Here is a 20,786-nt window from a genome sequence, read left to right on the forward strand (position 1 = left end):
TTTTTCATTTATTGATTTAACGAATTTTAAATCATCGAGAACTCTAGGCAATATGCCAATTAACAATATAAATAGCACAGGGCACGTATTATGATACTGTTCGGAAACGATTCCGATCGGAATGATTCCGTTTTCCCCACATTTTTCCCTAGAAAAAGAAAGAGAAGAACAGGGGGTCTATTACGTATCTCTTCACGGAGTGAAAATGTGAAAAATGAGCAAATTTACTAGAATATTTATAATTTAATTGGTCAACACTTAGTGAATTTGCTCACTTTTCGCATTTTCACTCCGTGAAGAGATACGTAATAGACCCCCAGGGAAGAAAGGGACAAATGTGGAAAAAACGGAATCATTCCGATCGGAATCGTTTCCGAACAGTATGTACCATAATACGTGCCCTGGGCCGGGATTCTGCAACTCGTTATCGATAATTTTTAATATCGTTAACTAGCGATAGCCAATGGCAAGGACAACCTTGGAGAAAAGCGTAGCTCTCATAGGTTGTCGCTAGTTAACGATACCGAAAATGATCGATATCGAAGTTACAGAATTTCGGCCCTGAACTCCTCGGAAAAGAAAAAATTTAAATAGCTAGAACTGTTTAATTTATTGATTTAACGAAGTTTAAATCATCGAGAACTCTAGGCAATATGCCAAATAACAATATAAATAGTACAGAACTCCTCGGAAAAGAAAAAATTTTAATGGCTAGAACTTTTTCATTTATTGTTTTAACGAATTTTAAATCATCAAGAACTCTAGGCAATATGCCAATTAACAATATAAATAGCACAGAACTCCTCGGAAAAAGAAAAAAAGTTTAGACCTCAGAACTTAGTAACCTTGCCCGCTAATTGTTTTCCGCTATTGGTTAAACTGATTTTGCAAGCAACAAATTCGAAGTTGGATATTTCGAGAGCAACAAATTCTTAAAATGTTTCAGAACGAAATTTAAGCTACGAACCTTTTCTTCTTATAGTTTCCTTCTGTATCTGTGCAGCTGAGTGTTCTCCGCTATCGAGTAAACTGAGATCGCAAGCATCAAATTCTAAACGTGGATATTTCGAGAGCAACAAATTCAGGACACTTTTGTTTCTTATCGTGCGATCGGTGTTTATATAATTGATAATACAATATTGAGTAAAACTTTTCTTAGTAAACATATAATCGAAAACTCTATCGTTTTAAAAATATAAACAATTTTGTGTATTACATAATGTTTAGGTAATAATAATAAATCTTGTTAATATCACTTTATCGACAGTAGAAGTTTCAGACATTACTTCTGTGTTCGTATATCTTTCAATAGATGTCACTGCGTGTATCTTTTGCGCGAAATCTAACCGTAGCTACGTGACGTCGTGACCTAGCAGTCCACCATTTTGCGCGTGAGAAGGGATTGTTATTCAATGCGATCCGCGGGTTTTGATGTCGCACTGTGAAATGCGTGAATAACGAAGAAAGTGAACTGTGACAGTGGTAACGTGTATCCGACAGGCGCAACGCAATGTGATGACTAAGCTCCAGAAGGGCAGAAGATTCCTGTCTTCTCGATAACGAGCGGTCGCGAAGCGACGATCGAATGAACATAGGACTGTCTTCGGTAAGTTATTTTTCCAAGTAAATTTAGTTACAAGTTCATGCAGCGTGCGACAGCGATCTGATTCGCCGCTGCACTCACGAGATGCATTTTCTAGCGATTCGCGATAATGATTGACGTGCGGCGTATTTTTTATTTATACATATGAAACGGTCGATGCGGTTGTCCAGATTCGTCACCTAACTTTACCTGTCGCGACTCGCATCAGCTGTGCATGGGAGTCACAGAATACATACGCATAATTTTCGAGACACGAAAATTCGGTAGTTTTTAATTTCGATATGTTAAATTAATTTTCTATCATATTAAAGTATATTGCCTCTTGCGGCGAATGTTTGTGCGAAATATTTTACATTGCACAATGTTATCGCGTATCTAAATGGTAAATGTTTAAAATGTTAAGTCGCTGATGTACGTGATTGATACGTATGCGCGTGCGTACGTGTGTGTATTGAAATACAGATGCATGATCCGCGAGCAAGTGAGAGGCAGGCAAGTTGCATGTGCGTGTTTATGTCAATGTCACAGCATCCGATTACGCCCTAAGAATTCGGCATTGAATTATTGCATGCCGCTCAATGACATCGCATTCAAAACGGATCTTAACGCACTTTATATATAGTGTAACGGGTGTATCACAAGATTTATTTCTTGTACGTATCATATTGTTATATAAACAAGTTGAGAAAAGTATTCGAAAGATGTGTGAACGATTGTTCCTGAAGGTTAAATCGTGCGATATCTGTAACTCCTTCGATAGCTCAGTTGGTAGAGCGGTGGACTGTAGTTTGTGAAATTCCTGAGAGAGACATCCATAGGTCGCTGGTTCGAATCCGGCTCGAAGGAATTTTTTCTTTTTGTCCGCAGTTTTATCTACGCTTTTATTTTTTATTCTCATTTTATTCTTTTTATGAATATTATTAGAATATATTTGTTACTAATCTTTCGATTGCTAATTGTCTTCGATTAAAATGCTCGCTGTGTATGATTGGCGCTTATAAACGCTCAATGGTAATCGCTTGCTGGATATTAACAGCGCGTTTGCAACATTAAATTTTTTTCTTAGTAATGGTACAGAGATAATCTTAGCAATCTGCGTTGTTAAAATTATCGAGGATATGTTTTGGCTAGTATTATGTAATTCACAAACTACCTGTGCGACTCACAAAAGTACTCCGTATATCACAATTACTGTCAACTCAGCTGCACGAAGCGAGCGTTTTGCTTTTGGATGGTCCGCGGTCAAAGAGTTAATATTTATGTTTTTGTTAGGAAAGAATCCAAATTGCAAACTGAATAATTTCGAAAAAACATTTCAGAAAGGATTTTATTGTATAAACGTTCATTTGAATTTTGCTGTATGTGATGTTATTAATTTTTCTTTTTCACATAACAAGCGTGTATATAAGAGATCATTTTAATTATTGCTGTAGGAATAATAGAATAAAATACATAATATTTGGAACTTGCCGCGCATATATGTGTGTCTATGTTCAAAATAAAAAAAAATAGATAATATATAATATATACCGTTAAGAACAAAATTACCTTCTGGAGTTCCGTATCCATTAATAGTTACGATCTTGTGCAAGGATATACGAAGGATATCGTAAACTAAACGAACGAGTTAAAGTGCGTATATAACTAGGAAAATTCGCAGGTGAAATTCATAAAGTAGATTAAAGGCCAAAAAATATTCAGATTATCGGACATATGGGGGACCGAAAGGCACAATCGAATACGGCGCTTAGCGCTTACGATATATCTATGGTAATTTATAGCCGCTCGTTCTAATCGTCTTTTCCAGCCATAATTTATTACTACTCCATCCATATTTATTGGCGCTTCGGCCACTGCATTCTGCCACGCATCAGATCGGTTATATTGTTGGAGGCCCGATACACACTGCAATAAATTATCCAGCGCACGAAGGTGCGATGGCTGACGTGCACTGATAGATTGCGGTAGAAAGGAGAAACGATTTATTTAAGCAACGCGGTATTTTATGTGGTTTGTTGCACTTTTCAATATTTGCGATATATTGTCTGCTTGCGGAAACCTCGAAACTCCAAGAAAAATATAATGGAAGAAACCTCTGGAAATAAAGTTCGTTCGATCATGCATGATGCTTTCGAAAATGCGTTTCAATCGGTCTGAAATATGTCGTATGTATTTTGTGAATATTGAACATGTAATTATATGAAAATAATATCACACGCACATCAATATATTTTTGAGAATATTTTATACGTATCATAATGTATGTGAGAAGTCTCAGTGACAAAGTAGTTTAAGAGTGAGTAAATGATTGGTGAACAATTAATTTTATTAATATTAAATATTACAATAGTTACTGTCAAACTTACGAATGACACATCAATGACTTAAATTTTAATGATGTTCGATTCGTTTGTTTGATTTGGTTATACCACGTAATAGTCCTTTATTGACAGTCCATCGCAAATTAATCGTTACGCTTACAGAGCGAATCGTACATAGTATCAAAGCCTAGCATATGTGACACATGTATCCATAATATATATATACAAACATGCGTAATACAAGAGCGGTTTGGTTTATTTCGTTTATGTGAAAGAGAGAGAGAAAAGAGATTTGCTAGTATCTCGCGCGTATTATCATTATATATTATTGGATGACATTTCGCATAGATGATAACGCAGCAATCGATATTTCTTGTTGTTAATGTCCTTGTCGAAAAATAATTTCTTTCTCTACTAAAAGATATTAAAATATATAAAATGCATTAAGATATAAATATATAAAATATGTAAATAAGATAAAATATTTATATACTTTAAAAATTTATACTTATAAACTTTAGATATCCATTGATGATTGATAAAATATTAATGGATAATCGGTAGCTAATAAAATTCACATTTTAATATAATTGAATAATTGATATATAAAAATGTAAAAAGAATATGTAACTGTCAAATATCAAATTCTATTACTTCTTTAATACTCTTAGATCAGAAACTTTTGGACTTTACTACGTACACAGAGATCTTGCGTTATAAAATGTCCAAGTTAGTAATTCAAAATAAAATAGAGAAAATTTAATAATTAAAATTTTTTATATTTTTATTCTAAATTTAAATATCAATATTTTATAGTATAAGTGCAAGTAACTACGTGTCATTGTAACATAACATAACATTGACAATTTTAACGATCTCAATAATTGTTTGCAGCGAGAATTATAAAGGTCAATTGTGTAATTCAAGTCATATAGCTGAAATAAATTAATTTTCTGGGCAAGAGCAAGCACAATTGCGCTCAATGGTAACGCGCGCGATGAATAATTAAAAAACTTCCGCACACAAAGAACACTGGTAGATATCAGGTGAACGGCCGATTAAATTCACGAGCGCATGACCCTGCCTCTTCTTTGATGCGACGAAACAAAGGATCGAATTTACGAGTTGCACGGCGAGAACGAGCGTTGCTGCCGATCATTCGATTCGCGCGGTATGCACGCACGAGATATTACGTTCCTGTTCAGCGGCGTAGCGAGTAATCGGCCGTTAAATTCGCCCGGTGTCGGCATGAACGACACACAAAACGATTCAATTAGTGCGTTCGGCTTCCTGCTGGCGCGGCGCGACGCCGCGCGTCCCGGCGCGTCATCGCGTGCGGCATCGATACTCTCATCCGGTCGCTTCCGGCCATCCGCGTCGATCCTCCTCTTCCAATTTCGAGCTCTCACAAAGGTGCCTATTTATTGTTATTCAAATGACGAAAAGCTGCGCTCGGAATAATTTGATTGGCGCAACCGAAATTCCGGCTCGACAAATGTTTGATGGACGAGCGCGTTCATACGTTAACACGCCCGCAAGAATGGCCGGACATTAATATCGCGAGCGTTAATATATGCATCATTGCGAAATCGCGGCACATTGATGAGCGCGCTGCTATTATTTTCACATGTATAGATGTAATTATGGCTGCGATCACTTCTAATAGTTATTACGATATCGGTATATTTCAGCGTCAAATATTCCGAAAACCTAAAAGTACGCGAAACTTGATTACTCTCATTAGATCGAATGGATTTGTAATGAACAACGAAATCGAAAGTACAATTGTTTGTTTCGAAATATTGCAGTAGGTGATCTCCAGGTTGCGTAGATGATTATTGTTGGATTTTGTTTGACTGCAGCGACATGATCACAAACATGATCATTGTTGAAAGGTATCGTCGTTTATACACGGAGATCCACGATATCGACTGCACGTCCGGATACATGAATTATTAACGATGGACTTGCAGTAGAGAATTCCCACGGGACAGAAAGAGATACGTATGTCGCCGAAACTCCCCGAGTTATGCTATTAGTGTCTCATGCCACTGAGAGACATGATCTTCTCATGCCACGTCTGTTCGATTATCTCACTATGCATGATAAATTTCAGCGAATACTGAAAATTTAAGAGTCTTATTTTGCTCTATGATTGAGAACAAAACTAAAGGTACAAATCCGCAAAAAAATTCTCTTTATATTTTGAAAACAATTTGATTTTTGTGTCTTAACCGTGCACGAATCGTCTAATATAGAAAGTTTTCCGTTCATTAATCATTTCTGAAATCGGTATGAATAATCGCATAATTATCAAGAAAATTACTGAAAGGAAAATATGGAAAAAAATAAGTTTTGGCATCAGCTTTATTTAAATATACAAGTTTAAAGTAAATAACTTTGATCATCGTACTATCGTAAAATACGAGTTATATGATATTGCGACGAAGAAAAATCTTCTTTTATATGTAATTTAAATCGGGAAAGATTACGTACAATTAAACGTGCCACAAAGGAATATGCGCGAATAAATCTGGATCTTTAGGTATGTTGACTAACAAGATTTACTATTGGGATTAATATATTATCTTTCATCTCAAAGAGCTTTTCATGTCATTAGACAAGACAGATCTACAATAATAACGATTGTTGCGCTTGAGGGATTTGCCGCAGGGTGCACGCCTGTTTCTCCACAATTTCACCTTTGGAACTGATGCATAATGTATGGATAATTTAATTTAATGTAATAACGCTACGTCAGCAAACGCGTCGGAATTACAACACACGTCGTGCATCGATAACGAGAACTCGGTATTAGTCACTAATTGATAGTGAAACATCAAGCAATTCTCGTAAAGCATATCAAGCTAGTTATAGCGTAAAATTCTTAAAAAAGCAGGAAATATATATTTAATCTTATAAACGTAACGAAGACTGGACTTGAAAGATAAAACATGAGATAATAAAATAACTTTTTAACCGTTAATTGTTAATCTTTCTTCTCGAACCAATCTTTTTTTATGATACATAAAAGTAGACTTTATCTTTGTAATGAATATTTTTTAACATGAAGAAGAAAGACACTTTTATATTACCAACGTGTGATTAAAGAGAGAACAGGTTCTCCATTTCGTAGAGTTGTGTTATTAAACTCGTTTCACGATTGCCTGACAACTTACTTAGCCAATAATATGTAGATTAGACCCGTCCGAGTTCGGGTGGCATTATCATACTTACCGTGCGAGACAAGGAACATGGAATATATCGGCTCCATTGGCGAACGTGCGACAGCATCTTCCTCTCGGTCACGCTTCGTTTCATTCCGGGTTCGCGTGCCAAGAGTACTTTTACACGACCGTGTCGGCTTCGTAGACATAGCTTTACGCTTTTCTCCAGTCGTGGAAGTTTGCCCGAATGACATTTAGCAATCACGCGCGTCGTGATCATGCGTGGGAGGCGTCATTACCGTGATTACATCTAGATACGAGAAAAACTGACGTAACCCGGGTTACCGTACAGTGAATAGCTTGTGACATTTCTTCTTTCTTTTTTTTTGTCGGCAGAGCTATCGCAAGTTTGAAAAGTCGAGAAGTCGGAGAAAACAATTGGAACAACGCTGATTAGCAGCAGAGGATTCTATGTAACAATTTATTTATGAGAAACTCTGATATAACTGAGGTCGTTATGTGTTTTTCGAGACATTCTTGTCGTCGACGGACTTGTTACAAGTTTGGAAAGTTACAAAAAGCTATTTGATGTGACGGTAATTAATGAAAGTGAATTTTACATGGCAATATATCAGTAGAAAAAAGAAATTACTATTGTAAAATGTAAAATGCTTTATAGAACATCGTATTTTTGATCGCTGTGATATTTGTCAATTTATTTTATTAGTTGGTGAAATATCGAGCGATGTTCAGTAATGATGTAATTTCGTCTCGTCAATCCTCTTAGCATATGCTATGAATAAATTATGCATAAATTACAGGAGCCACGAATCCAATTAAACTACATTATTGATGAGCATTCGAGGCAGTCGGGAGAAGGGAGCTATTCTCTTTTTGAAAAGAAATAGGCAAATTATGCGAAACTTACGTAGAAAGCGTGAAACAGTTGTTGTTGCATATCGATGTTGCCATCTGGATGGAAAAGATATTCATTTAGAAACGCTTGGCTATCTCTATGATTCACCGAGATGGCGTTCCGGCATGGCACTTTACTAATTACGATGAATCAAAAGCAGCTGGAGAGGTGCTGATGGCACAGCTATAAATTCACTCCGAAGACTTGTGCTAAACTTGTCCTCGATATTACTGCTATTAGAGAGATATACCCGAGTATCTGAATTGGGATGTCAAATTGTGAAATGATGAATGTTGTAATACTAAAGTCATTTGTTATGCATGATAATAAAATTTTAATTTGTTGAAGTAACTATAATTAACGTAATTAGCGTCAAGTTTTTTGTGCTGAGCCAGATTCAGTAAATTATAAATGACTTGAAATACTAAATGATTAAGTTACTAAATGACTTGAAATTCTTGAAATTATATCTAACAATTGCTATTGTATATTATACTTATCATAATTATTTATGATATGAAAATAGATAATATCAAATTATGTAAATTATAGACGTAACTTACGTCGAAATTTTACGTCGGCGGTGACAAAAAATACAACTCGCGGAAAATTACACAAGGGGGCTATTCAATATCCGAATAGTATCGTGTTCTCACGACGGATTACACCGAAAGCTGGTCAGGTTCGCGACCGGAGGACATCGCGTTAATGAAATTGCGTAAGTAACGACCGCACATAACGCATCTCTCGGTGTATAAAGTGTGATCCTGGGGATCTTCACTGTTATGCAAATCGGGAACAACGTGACCGCGGGGGCCGACCGGGGCGATTCACGAAAGCGTTACGCGACGCCGGGCCTGGTAACCCCCTAATTTTAATTAAGATCGCTATCAATTCCGCCCATTCTCACCGCGACGGGTGCCTCCTTGTTTCTTCGCTCGTTTCACTAACCTACTTTGGCAGTTCCTTTGTTGCGAATTGCGTGCGTTCCCTCGCAAGGACATCGAAATGTATTACTGGTGATGTAAAAGCAGTTTCCTTTCCAGCACGTAGGAACAGGAACAGATACAATTACGGGGCGTATTCCGTATCCGCGTATTTCCTATTGTAATTCGTTGTTTGTAACTTTTTTTTATAATTGCAGGTCTGAAATTGATTTACTTGTGCCAAAGGTTATACTATGAAATAGTCATGAAGTAATGCAGATAAAGTGAAAAACGTAAAACTCTCGCTAAACCATGAATATAAAACGCTTTTGCTACAAAATTGTACTACTTGGACACAAGGTGCAAGAATTCGTCGCAGGAAGTGCCGGAACGATCGTAAATTTAGAATATCTCCTTCTTAAAATATGATTATCCCAAGTCTTTTATGTTCTTATTTAAATTGTATTCTTTTCTATTTCTTCGGTATGTAATATTTCGGTATATGTGTATGTATCTACCTAACTTATTCTATTTTTCTTTTTTAACTACATTTATTATGGCAGTTGGTTTGCACAATTTATAGTCTCTACTGGGGATATAAACGTAGACATTCTAAGCTATGTTCATCCGCGTAAGAAAGATATTCGTATCTAGGTGCTTTATTACACGCGTGTGATTGAGACATTTGTTTGCCGTTGTGCAGTTTCTCGCTACTCACTTTCTCCATTATATTGGTACCTCACGGTCGAGAACGACGACATTTTCGATTAAACGAAAAGATCCCTGTCCCCGAATCGATTGAGATTGTGTCCTTTTCATTCTGTTGTCGGGTTCCCAGTCGCACAATCCAGTTCCTAGTCGCATCCCAAACAAATATCAGGAGCAGCCAATATTGATTCTGTCGTTCCTGCTTTTCTGCTTTCGGCTTTCCTTCGTCGTCACATTTCCTGCAACAATGGCTCTGTTCCGAGAGAGGAATTTATATCCAAGTAATGTATAAAATAAAATAAAATAAAATGTTTTAAAGCACTTAATCTAAATCTTCGGATGCTACAGGTTCCTACGATTTGAACTGCGATTTTCTCAGAGGTTTATATGGCTCTCCTTGGTTTATTGTTTCTCAAAGTCGAATTGAAACTTTCATTGAAACAATGATGCATTGTATCTTTATCTTTACCTTTGCTCGATTTATTCACAACGATGTATTCCTAATAAGCAATTCGCCACAGAAACACTTTGTTGCGCCGCTCAAAGGTGTTGGGGAAAAAGTTTATTCCGCCGCGTGGGATTATGTGAAATAAAACATATATTGTTGGATATAAGAGACGAAGAATCCGCTGACGTCGCGAATATATCTGGCTCCGTCGTACGGCGAGGCTCGATTTCAATTTTCCGCCCTTCGGACGCAGGCTGCAGCAGGTTGCAGCTTGCACCACCGTGCGACTGCGATCGGTATTCGCGTATATATGGTGGAACGTGCCGGGACAATATTCTGTGAGGTGGCCCTTCTCTAATGGCTAATAAACCAACCCTCTCGATAAATTCTGTCTTTCTCGCTCGCTCGTCCTCGCTTTCTCTCTCTCACCCTCCGTTCTCCTATTCTAATATTCTCTCGTTTCGCTCGCTCCAACTCGTGCACGCGATGGCGTCCGCGCGGACACTCGTCTCTAGTTGGATATTCGAACCGGGATGGGCTAGCAGCCAATATTGAAGCGTTCTCCTGATAGTCGTAACTATCGTCGTTCAGTTTCCGAACAGTGTCTCTTGTACTTGGTTTCGTTATCATTTTATGCGACATGGCGCGGCATCCGTGCTGTCTACAATGAGACGAGTACTCTGATCCAATGCGGTGTTCAACCAACGTCATAAACGTTTACGGAACTCAATAAAACTTTGGTATACGAGAAAGCAATACATGCTCATTCAGTGATTCTACATCAAACAAATAATTTTTGGATATTAATACGTAGATATTTTAATGCGCTTGAAGGAAATAACGAAAGAAAAGAAAATAAAAACGTTATTTGATACGTGAGATATCGATTATATTACACGTCTCGTTCTCGATGATAATAGGTAATAATGCCTGTCATTGCTAAACTTCACAACACTTTAGAGTATAGGTTAACTTTGAATTTGGCGCGTGAGGCCTTGTAGATGCTCACCGCGCCCTCTCTCGTCATATAGTTTGTTGTGCTAAACTTCATGTACATCGTGAGTATAACTGTCGTATATAAAACGCGAATTAACAGCAACCAAGGTGTTATAGAGCATGCCGAGCGATAGGAAAAGGAAGCGCTCCCGGTCTCGATCAAGAGATCGTCGTCTGCGCAAAAATAGAACGGAGGAAAAGTTGCAAACCATGCAATTTCAGTTAGATAACCTCACCAACATACTTGGTCGGTTAGTCCAACCTCCTCCGGGTAAGTAATGTGGATTTCCATACGAAGTCTCCGCATAATTCGTTTGTCGAAGCACAGTTTGACGATTCCATATGAATGTCCAAACTGGTGTCATGTCCATACGACGTGTACACGGGCGACCTTGTGATAAATTCAAGAAGAATGTAAAGTCACAGGTTACACAATAAGTGCCGCCCATGCGATCTCGACTTTCCTCTGTTATTCAGGGGACGATAAGATCGCCAATAATTAAATTGTCGAATCACATTGTTTCTATAACAAATGACAAAGAAAGTGTCATGTCCATATGACGGTGACATGGGTCAAACTTGTGATAATTCAATAAGAGTGTAAATTCACAAGTTTCACAATAAGTGATGCCCATGTGATATCGACTTCTCTCTGTTTTTCAGGAGATAATAAAATCAATGAGAGTTTGGTTAATGAAACCAAAGAACAGTTGGTTGATAACATTGACCAGCCTGTGGATGCACAATCGTCAGAGAGCGTGCAAATCATGGATAGCCTCGTTAATCCTAATACGTCAATTTCTGAGGAAATGTTGGAACTCCTGGGAAAGGATCCCACTGCGACTAAAGAAATTGCAGTTAAATTTCATCCTGAACTCAAATGCAGATGGGACAAATGGATGTCCAGACGAACACAAGGTCATTCTGCAAAAATATCCGAAAAAGCAAGACCTGTATACCGAAGCGCCTAAGGTTAATTTGGAAATCGTTCCACTTATGTCAGAGGTTGCCGTAAAAAGAGACCAACATTTTTTGGAGACTCAAAATTGTGCGGGCTCAGCACTATCGGCATTAGCGGCAGCAATCTCTATGATTCTTGATGACCCAGAGGATGGTATTGACCAGGAAGTTCTCACAAAATATCTTTGTGATGCTGGAAAATTATTAACGGATGTATTTTATCAACAATCGGTGGCCAGAAAATCATTTATTACACCTTTACTGAATAAAACGGTTAAGCCCACAGTTGAAGCTATCAAAGCTGATGAATGGTTGTACGGTCAGAAATTTGCTGAACAAATCAAAGAAGTCCAAACAATCGGGAAAGCGTGTGCTACACTCAAGGCCCCGGAGAAATCTTCAAAAGGATTTACCCAGAAACCACGTTTTCAGGGAAACTTGCGATACCCACCTGCGAAATACAAGCAGGTGGGGCGATATCCGAAACAAGCAACAATCAGATTCAAGGCCAGGAACCAACGAACGAGTCAGAGCACACAAAAGGCCTCGAGTCAGAAGTCGAGCGAGAAATCGACGAAGAAGTAAACGAGGTAAGAGTTCAAGCAGGTCGCCTTCGGTTATTTATAGATCAGTGGACGAAGATCACAACTGACAAATATATACTCAACTGCGTGAAGGGCTATTGGATCCCTTTCACGGATAGTCCACAGCAAGATAATTCTCCATCGGACATTATATGGTCCGATACTGACCAGATTCTGGTTGCACAGGAAATAAATAGGTTACTATCGTTAAAGGCTGTGGAGCAGTGCGAAGAGTGCGATGGACAATTTATTTCATCGTATTTTTTAGTTCCTAAACCTGACGGTTCTAACAGATTTTTCTTTAATTTGAAAAATTTAAATAAATTTATAGATCCTGTTCATTTTAAAATGGAGGATATCCGATCGGCAAAAAATTTATTAATTCCGGGGGCATACATGTGCTCTATTGATCTAAAAGACGCATACTTTCTTGTCCCAGTACACGAAAAATGCCGAAAGTATTTACGCTTCAAATTCCAGAACAAACTGTTTCAATTTACGTGTCTACCATTTGGACTTTGTACAAGTCCATACGTCTTCACAAAAATTATGAAACCAGTCATGCATAAGTTGCGAACCATGGGTATTATATCAATAATTTACATTGATGATATTCTCTGCATAAATAAATCTTATAATGAGTGTTTAAACAACGTACAAGAAATAATAACTCTGCTAGAACAGTTGGGGTTCGTAATAAATTATGCGAAAAGTTCCTTAACGCCGAATCAAAAATGCAAATATCTCGGCTTTATAATTGACTCCTTAGACTTTAGGTTAGAATTAACAGAAAAGAAAAATTTCAAATTTTAAGTATTACCAATCAATTCAAAGAAGGCAATAGTTATAAAATTCGTGATATAGCTAAAGCAATTGGAGTACTAACAGCAGCATGCCCGGCAGTGGCCTACGGTTCGACTTATTGTAAACGACTTGAGAGACAAAAAGTCCTTGCATTACTTCTGAATGACAATGATTATGAAGCAAACATGCACATTAACAAAGCCATGTCGGATGACCTGACTTGGTGGAAAATTAACTCGCAGATAGCTTCGAATCCCATTCGAACGTTTAAATTCTCGATCGAGATCTCTTCAGATGCGTCCCTCACTGGCTGGGGAGCTTATTGTCAAGGAATGTATAGTTATGGATTTTGGAACCCGAAAGAAAGGAAATATAGCATCAACAATCGCGAATTACTCGCAACGTTTTTTGCGCTTAAGTGCTTCGCCACTTCATTATCGAACTGTGAAATATTATTAAGGGTCGATAACACATCTGCCATATCGTATATAAATAAAGCGAAAGGAATTCAATTCCCTCATCTCAGCGAATTAGCGTGGACAATTTGGCAATGGTGCGAAAGTCGGAAATTGTGGATATTTGCAACGTATATACCCTCAAAACAGAACGTGGAAGCAGATTCTGCATCCAGGGTAAATAACATTGACACCGAGTGAGAACTATCTCCTAAAGCATTTAAGAAAATAACGAAAGAATGGGGTCCTTTTTCAATAGATCTCTTTGCTTCTAGACTAAACGCAAAATGCAAGCGATTTTGTTCTAGGTATCCAGATCCGGAGGCCGAAATAGTAGATGCGTTTACAATTTCGTGGACGAATGAAAAATTTTACGCGTTTCCGCCTTTCGCACTCATTTCACGAACACTACAAAAAATAATTGTAGATAAAGCTGTGGGCACAGTGATTGCACCATTATGGCCAACACAACCGTGGTACCTATTGTTTGCGTCACTTTTAGCTGCGCCACCTTTGATTTTCAACCCAGATAAAAATTTGCTGTTATCTCCTTGTAGAGAACAGATACACCCATTGGCACCAAAACTTTCATTGGTGGCAGGAATATTATCCGGACGGCGTTTCTAAAGAAAGGTTTGGATGAGGATGCGGTGGACATCATGCTTAATTCCATAACAGCGTCAACACTTCGTCAATACCAGGCTCCACTAAAATTATGGTGGAATTTTTCATACGAAAATAACATCAATGTCTTCAATGCAGAAACGCCGGCAATCATTGCCTTTTTTGACAAAAAGATTCAAGGAGGGTGCCAGCTACAGCACACTAAACTTAACACGATCTGCTATTTCTCTCATTTCTTCACGCGATATCTCTGGCGATGTGTTAATCTCTCGGTTATTTAAGGGAATTTTCAAACAACGGTCAGTAAGACCGAAGTATGCTAGTATCTGGGACACGACACCAGTGATTAAGTATTTAGAAAAACTTCATCCCTTGAAGCAATTAAAACCCAAAGATGTAGCAGAAAAGACTGCCACGCTCTTAGCGTTAACCACCGCGCACAGACTACAAACATTAGCATTAATCAAAACAAATAATATTGCGGTTTCAAATACAGGTATTACAATCAAAATACCGGACCTAATTAAAACCTCAAAGGTCGGTAGTTTTCAACCTGAAATAAACCTACCGTTTTTCACGGAAAAACCCAGTCTGTGCACGGCTTTGGTTATATTGGAATATTTAGATTATACTAAGAACATACGAACGGCTAGTAATACAAAACTACTAATTTCAACTGTTAAACCGTATAGTGACGTAAGTGCACAAACAATTGGACACTGGATCAAGTCCCTGCTTGGCAAGGCTGGGATAGATACAAACCAGTTTTCAGCGTATAGTACGCGATATGCTGCAGTGTCCGCCGCCTACCAGAAAGGTGTCGATATTGATACAATTAGATGCACGGCGAGTTGGTCCAGTCAGTCCCAAATGTTTGCTCGATTTTATAATAAGCCGATACAATCGTCGAGTAAGAATTTTACGCATGCAATATTGGAACAGTAACGTGCTAAGTTACATTATTTATTTTATACACAAAAATAAAACGAGTTGTTGAGAACGCTGAAGATCTACCTATTATCATCTTCGAATGAGACGTGTAATATAATTACGATCGAACGAGCCCGCCGAAGGCAGGCTCGTTCGATCGTAATTATATTACACGTCTCATTCGAAGATGATCCGTTCCCACCCTAAAATATTGAACCCAAAAAAAAAATTTACATTACGTATTACACCCAGGATCATCTACGGAATTCAACAACTCAAACTTTAGCACTTTTCTCTAAACTGGATGACGAGAGAGGGCGCGGTGAGCATCTACAAGGCCTCACGCGCCAAATTCAAAGTTAACCTATACTCTAAAGTGTTGTGAAGTTTAGCAATGACAGACATTATTACCTATTATCATCTTCGAACGAGACGTTTCATATAATTACGATCGAACGAGCCCGCTGAAGGCGGGCTCGTTCGATCGGACAATTACCATTTCTGTTGTAAATAACAAAAGAAATTTTAATTCTATAAAATATTATTGAAATTCCTAGCGTCGTTGAAATGAAAGAAGATATCTATTTGTCGGCTTCAGTCGGTGCGAATATCGGATAATGAGCATGGAAAACACACGTCGAGAGATTGAGAGGTGCAGATTGCCTTTTCGATGGAGATTTTATTATTCTAGCGTGTAATGTACGAGGACAGGTTTTACGACAGTAGACAAAGATGTCGGTTGTCGATAACGAGTATCAGGACGACGATGTGACACTTCTCGAATACAAATTGACAATCAGACGGATATTATACTGTGCCAGCATTTCTATCCGGCGAACTGACTTCAGAAGTTCCTCGGCAGCTTCGTTCACGCCGACATTCGTCTTGCAGAATATTCAGCTCGCTGTCGGAAGCCAATATTGAACTTCCCGATAACTGCATTCCACATCAAGTATCCAAGTTCCTTGGCCAGTTAATTAGCCAAAAATGAGGCGTCCTTTGAATTCCGTCGCGTTCTTGGTTTTCGGATCGTTTGTTCGCTGGTTCTCTTCGACCAAGAATATTTTCCGAACTATCGTTAAACTGTTAAATGTGCTAGTATAAATTACTACTTGTGATAATGGAAAACTCTACTCCAAATTGATCAAAGAATTTGCAGACAATACAATGTATATGGGAACTATATAATATAATTAAATCTTTTCTATCATTTGTTATTAGCTATTTAGCGTAATAAAATTATAAAATATTATATTATATTATAAAATATTATATAATATTATAAATAAAACTAATAATATTTCAGATAAATAATTTTTGATACGATTAAGTAGATTAATGAAAATGGGATGAAAGCAGAATGAATTATTTATAATAATAATTATAAGAAATGCTATTTTGTATTTATTATTGTCTAACTTAAAACTATTCAGATGCATTTATCTTTTGAGGTCTGCTCATCCCGATTGTTCTGAAAACCGATATTAGCTTGGCGGGCAACTACGTGCTAGTTACAACAAATCGCAAAGTTTTCCCAGCACGGCTTTGGAGTTTTCTACGAATACGACTCGCCCTCGGACAATTGGCTGGCCTACTTCATTTTCCTACTGCAGTAGGTACCGCCCGGGGAAATCTTTCAGTATTTCGGGATCGAAATCTCATTCGCGTCGACGCGCACTTCCGTTTGCGACAATTTCCTCCATCACATCCCTCTTTTCTCCCTCGGCTCTGTCTCTCTCTTCTCGTTCTTTTCTTTTCCCAACTCGCTCTCCCGCTGGTTTATGCTTCTTGTTTGACTATGACGTACGCCCGGATTCGCGCTCGGGAATGGAATTGTTCCCGGCCCGAGAAATGTTTTTGATGGAGGCTACGATGCTCGCCGATGAAAGAAGTTACCAAATGTCGCATCGAACGGCGTGAACGCCGTTCTTTCTAGCCGTCACATGTCGTGTAAAAGGTATGTAATTATGCGGCCTTGGTATTAGATCTTTACATGTGAAATGTCTGATTTCTGAACGCGCTTAAAGTGCTTTCACAAAGTAAGCGCCGTCACTTTTACTACACGTCACATTAAAATGACGCACCTTTCTAAAGTGTCTAATTATTCTTTAAATTTTAGCGGAATTATCAAGATTTTAATAGATACGTAGCGCGTTGGTTTTACGACTTCGACGCATAAGTAGATCTGTTTTCGCGACAAAGATAGTTATAATCGCAGCATACTATTTTGTGAGCTTCTGTTTTATCTCACTTTCCTTTCAACATTCTTCCCTCGTAAACGATCCTTATTGCGTTTTGTCCGGCAACTCTGTTTAGCGTCGATCTCCGGAGGCGATTTACTCCAAGACGAAGTAAACTCCGTCTCTCTTTCGCGTCTTATCAGGTTTTCTCCGAAAGTTCTCACGACGGAATTCAGGACGAGAGATCTTTAACGATTTCACTGGATCGGAATACGATGGCGAATTTAATGCGGAGATCTTTCGTTCTAGTACAGCTACGTGCTGCATCGTAAAACCAAAGGGAAGCCACGTTTCTTGCGTGTCGTTTTACCACGTCTCGTTTGCATTTCATTGCAGTTTTATACAGCCGCGGGTCAACCATCTCGCTCGTTCTTTACAGGAACCTTCTTAGCCTCCGGTTACTATGCTGCTAGATCCTGCTCTATTGAATCAAAATCGATCCGGAAGTAACTCGAATTCGCATCTTCCAGCGTTCCGGTCCGGTACGGTAGAAGACGCGCGTGCGATATAAACTGCCTGCGGCGACAGTGTAAATGACGTTCGACAAGTCGATATTTGCTATTACAAACGAATAAAGCTGGTATTTACAACAATAACTTTTTAATGTAATCGTTACGTGATTCATGAAATTTATTGGAAATAATAACGGTGGTATTGTATGTTACTTTAATGTAATAAAATCGTACATGTTGATATATTTCGAGGGAAATTGCGGCGCTGTCTTTTGTTTATTATTTCGTGAGCAAATAATTTCCAACCAAGTCCCAGAGACCGTGATATGTTTGTCGAGAATTTACGTATATTGTATTTATGAACAAAAGTTAATCTGTATTATGTATTTCTATATTTATTTGTATATTCTATATTTGTTTATTAAGTCAAAATTATCACATTAGCTCAAGGTTATACAAATTATTATCGTGTTTTATTATTTATTAATAATACATAATATTATAGCTTAAGAATGATACTTTATTATCAATATATGTCCAAGTTGTCCATGGTTTACTCTTCGAATTAAATATTGCAACACATCATCACTACATTTTGTACTATTTTAAAGCGCGACCGAAGTGCAGTGAAATGTCGCGCAGGAGAATAAAATATGGAAAGGAAGGTTTATTTGTACGAATTCGTATAATCGTTAATCTGTGAAACACGTGCTCCTCGCTTAAACGATCCTCCTGCGGTAACGAGTTTTCTGTCTCCTTTCCGTCACCTGTTTCGGTTTGTCTCGATTTACTCGTTGCAGCGTCTTCGGAGACTCTCGTGCAATCGGAAGAGTGTAGTGCAGTTGTTCCTACTTCGTGTCTCGTTATTATCGTTTCTGTTTCCTTTCCGCGTCCTCCAATCCGAGGTGCATTTGCATGGAGACGAGTCCCGTTTGCTCTGCAGGATCCTTTCAAAAGAGACGCCGCGATAGGAAAGTAAAGAGGACAACGCGAAAGTTCGGTCGTGATCCATGCATATTTTATTCATGTTTGATATTTGTCGATATTGTTTCTCCTCTCGAATTTTATAATATTGTAATCAATCTCACTATTATATTTATCACATCACTATAATATTTCAATGCAAATTATTACCCCTTTCCGTTGCGTAATTATTTTTTAGTGATGTCGCTCTCATATTAATTTCTTTACTGATGTTTCTCTATTTGAAATATAATATTACGTTGGTGATTTAACTGATTTAAAATTTCTGCTGAAAATGAAAGATATTTCATGTCTTTTTCATAAAGAGAGCATTTTATCAGATATTATTATCACGGAAATAGTTTTGATTAGTTTTTATATTACATCATATATTTTATACGAGTAATTCTTTTCTAGAGTGGTGTATCAACTATGCATAGCGGCAACGGCCAAAATTAAACTGGCGACAACGCTGTAAGCCGTGAGATAATATCAACAGCTATTTTAAAACGTTTCACGCATTGTGCGTTGTCATCTCGTATGCAGATTTCAGCGTTATCTCAAAACTACAGGTAAAAGATCATTCACAGGCGATGAATGATGAGACGCAATTTCGAGAGCTTTGTGAAACATCGATCAGGAGAAGAAAATTGCCGGCGCCGTGGATTTGCATATTCGAAATATGTCGTATGCATATGCAGCAGGATCAAATGCACTCTTGTTTCCGCGATGCACGTTATCCTGCACCGCCCACGCGTTTTCCGCATTCGCGGCTCAACCCGTTAAATTACATGCACGTGGAAGGAAAACTGTACCCTTTGCCCGCATGCTTTGCTGATATTAACTTTGCTTTATTTGTTATGAATATTCAGAGCTTGATAAGCAGTAATCAACTTTCAAATGCAATTTACGACTTGCCCTGTTCTATCGAAATTATTATGGCACGATCAAATACATGCCGGCTATAAATTTGAATTTAACGTTGACGTCATGTTTGTGCGTAATGAAATTTCTTCATGTACGTGCTATTGTAATATCGTTCTTGTGCTCGTACTTTTATCCCGAATAAAAAAGTACAACGAATGCTGTTCATTAACAGTTATATCGATATACGTGGTCGTGCAAGTAATCAAGCCGAGTCGGTGGCATTCTTCCCTCGCGATGGTAGGGGAGACAAAGGCGGGAAGAGGGAACCTGGAGGAACGCTCGGCAGAACCGAGAGGAAGGATGTCTAACTATGAAGGATGAGCGCGGGAGTTGATTTTCAATACAGTCGGTACTCAACCCCCCAAGCGTATGATATCGATGCCAGGTAAACAAAAACAGAGTCTCATGGGAGTTTGGCGATAGGGTTGTGCGGGAGGTAGGGTAGCTCGTGGGAAGGACTGTCAGAGATGTGGTTGTTGAGTCGATGGACGGATAGATAGAGAGAGAGAGTTAAAACGAGAGAGGTAGGGAGGGAGAGAAAGATAATGCCCACGGTAGAGAGTTGCCGACAACTAGAAGAGAGGATATGCCAGACACGTTTCCTCTTGGTACCACATCCACGCAGCCTGTTTCCGGATAAATGTACAGAGTGTCGCGATATGAAAGCGGTTGGGTTGTTTTGCTTCGCGTGGATTTTTCTTCGCGAACTCGGCGCTGGCCGTGGGGCTGTTGGTGCCGCTAAACTAAACTTTCGACTGCAGT

At 38.3% G+C, this 20,786-nt stretch overlaps 1 protein-coding gene and 1 non-coding gene across 6 annotated transcripts in view; both read left to right on the forward strand.

Moving 5' to 3' along the window:
• Positions 1-1,271: 1,271 nt before the first annotated feature.
• Positions 1,272-20,786, forward strand: part of LOC105282073 (von Hippel-Lindau disease tumor suppressor) — a 48,302-nt gene continuing 28,787 nt past the window's right edge. Inside the window, exons 1-3 of one of the 5 annotated variants that reach the window (XM_020032516.2) lie at positions 1,276-1,606; positions 9,152-11,356; positions 11,749-13,423. In XM_020032516.2, the coding sequence (XP_019888075.2) occupies positions 11,764-12,630 (867 nt within the window). In that variant the 5' untranslated portion in view covers positions 1,276-1,606; positions 9,152-11,356; positions 11,749-11,763 and the 3' untranslated portion in view covers positions 12,631-13,423. Of the gene's footprint in view, positions 1,607-9,151; positions 13,424-19,514; positions 19,670-20,196; positions 20,410-20,786 lie in introns of those variants that run through there. The other 4 variants (XM_011343783.3, XM_020032515.2, XM_011343784.3 and 1 more) reach the window with 4 other exon arrangements.
• Positions 2,354-2,449, forward strand: Trnay-gua. The gene is made up of 2 exons: positions 2,354-2,390; positions 2,414-2,449. It is a non-coding gene; the product is annotated as a tRNA-Tyr (tRNA).

Source organism: Ooceraea biroi, chromosome 7, assembly GCF_003672135.1.
Source record: "Ooceraea biroi isolate clonal line C1 chromosome 7, Obir_v5.4, whole genome shotgun sequence".
Taxonomy (NCBI): domain Eukaryota; kingdom Metazoa; phylum Arthropoda; class Insecta; order Hymenoptera; family Formicidae; genus Ooceraea; species Ooceraea biroi.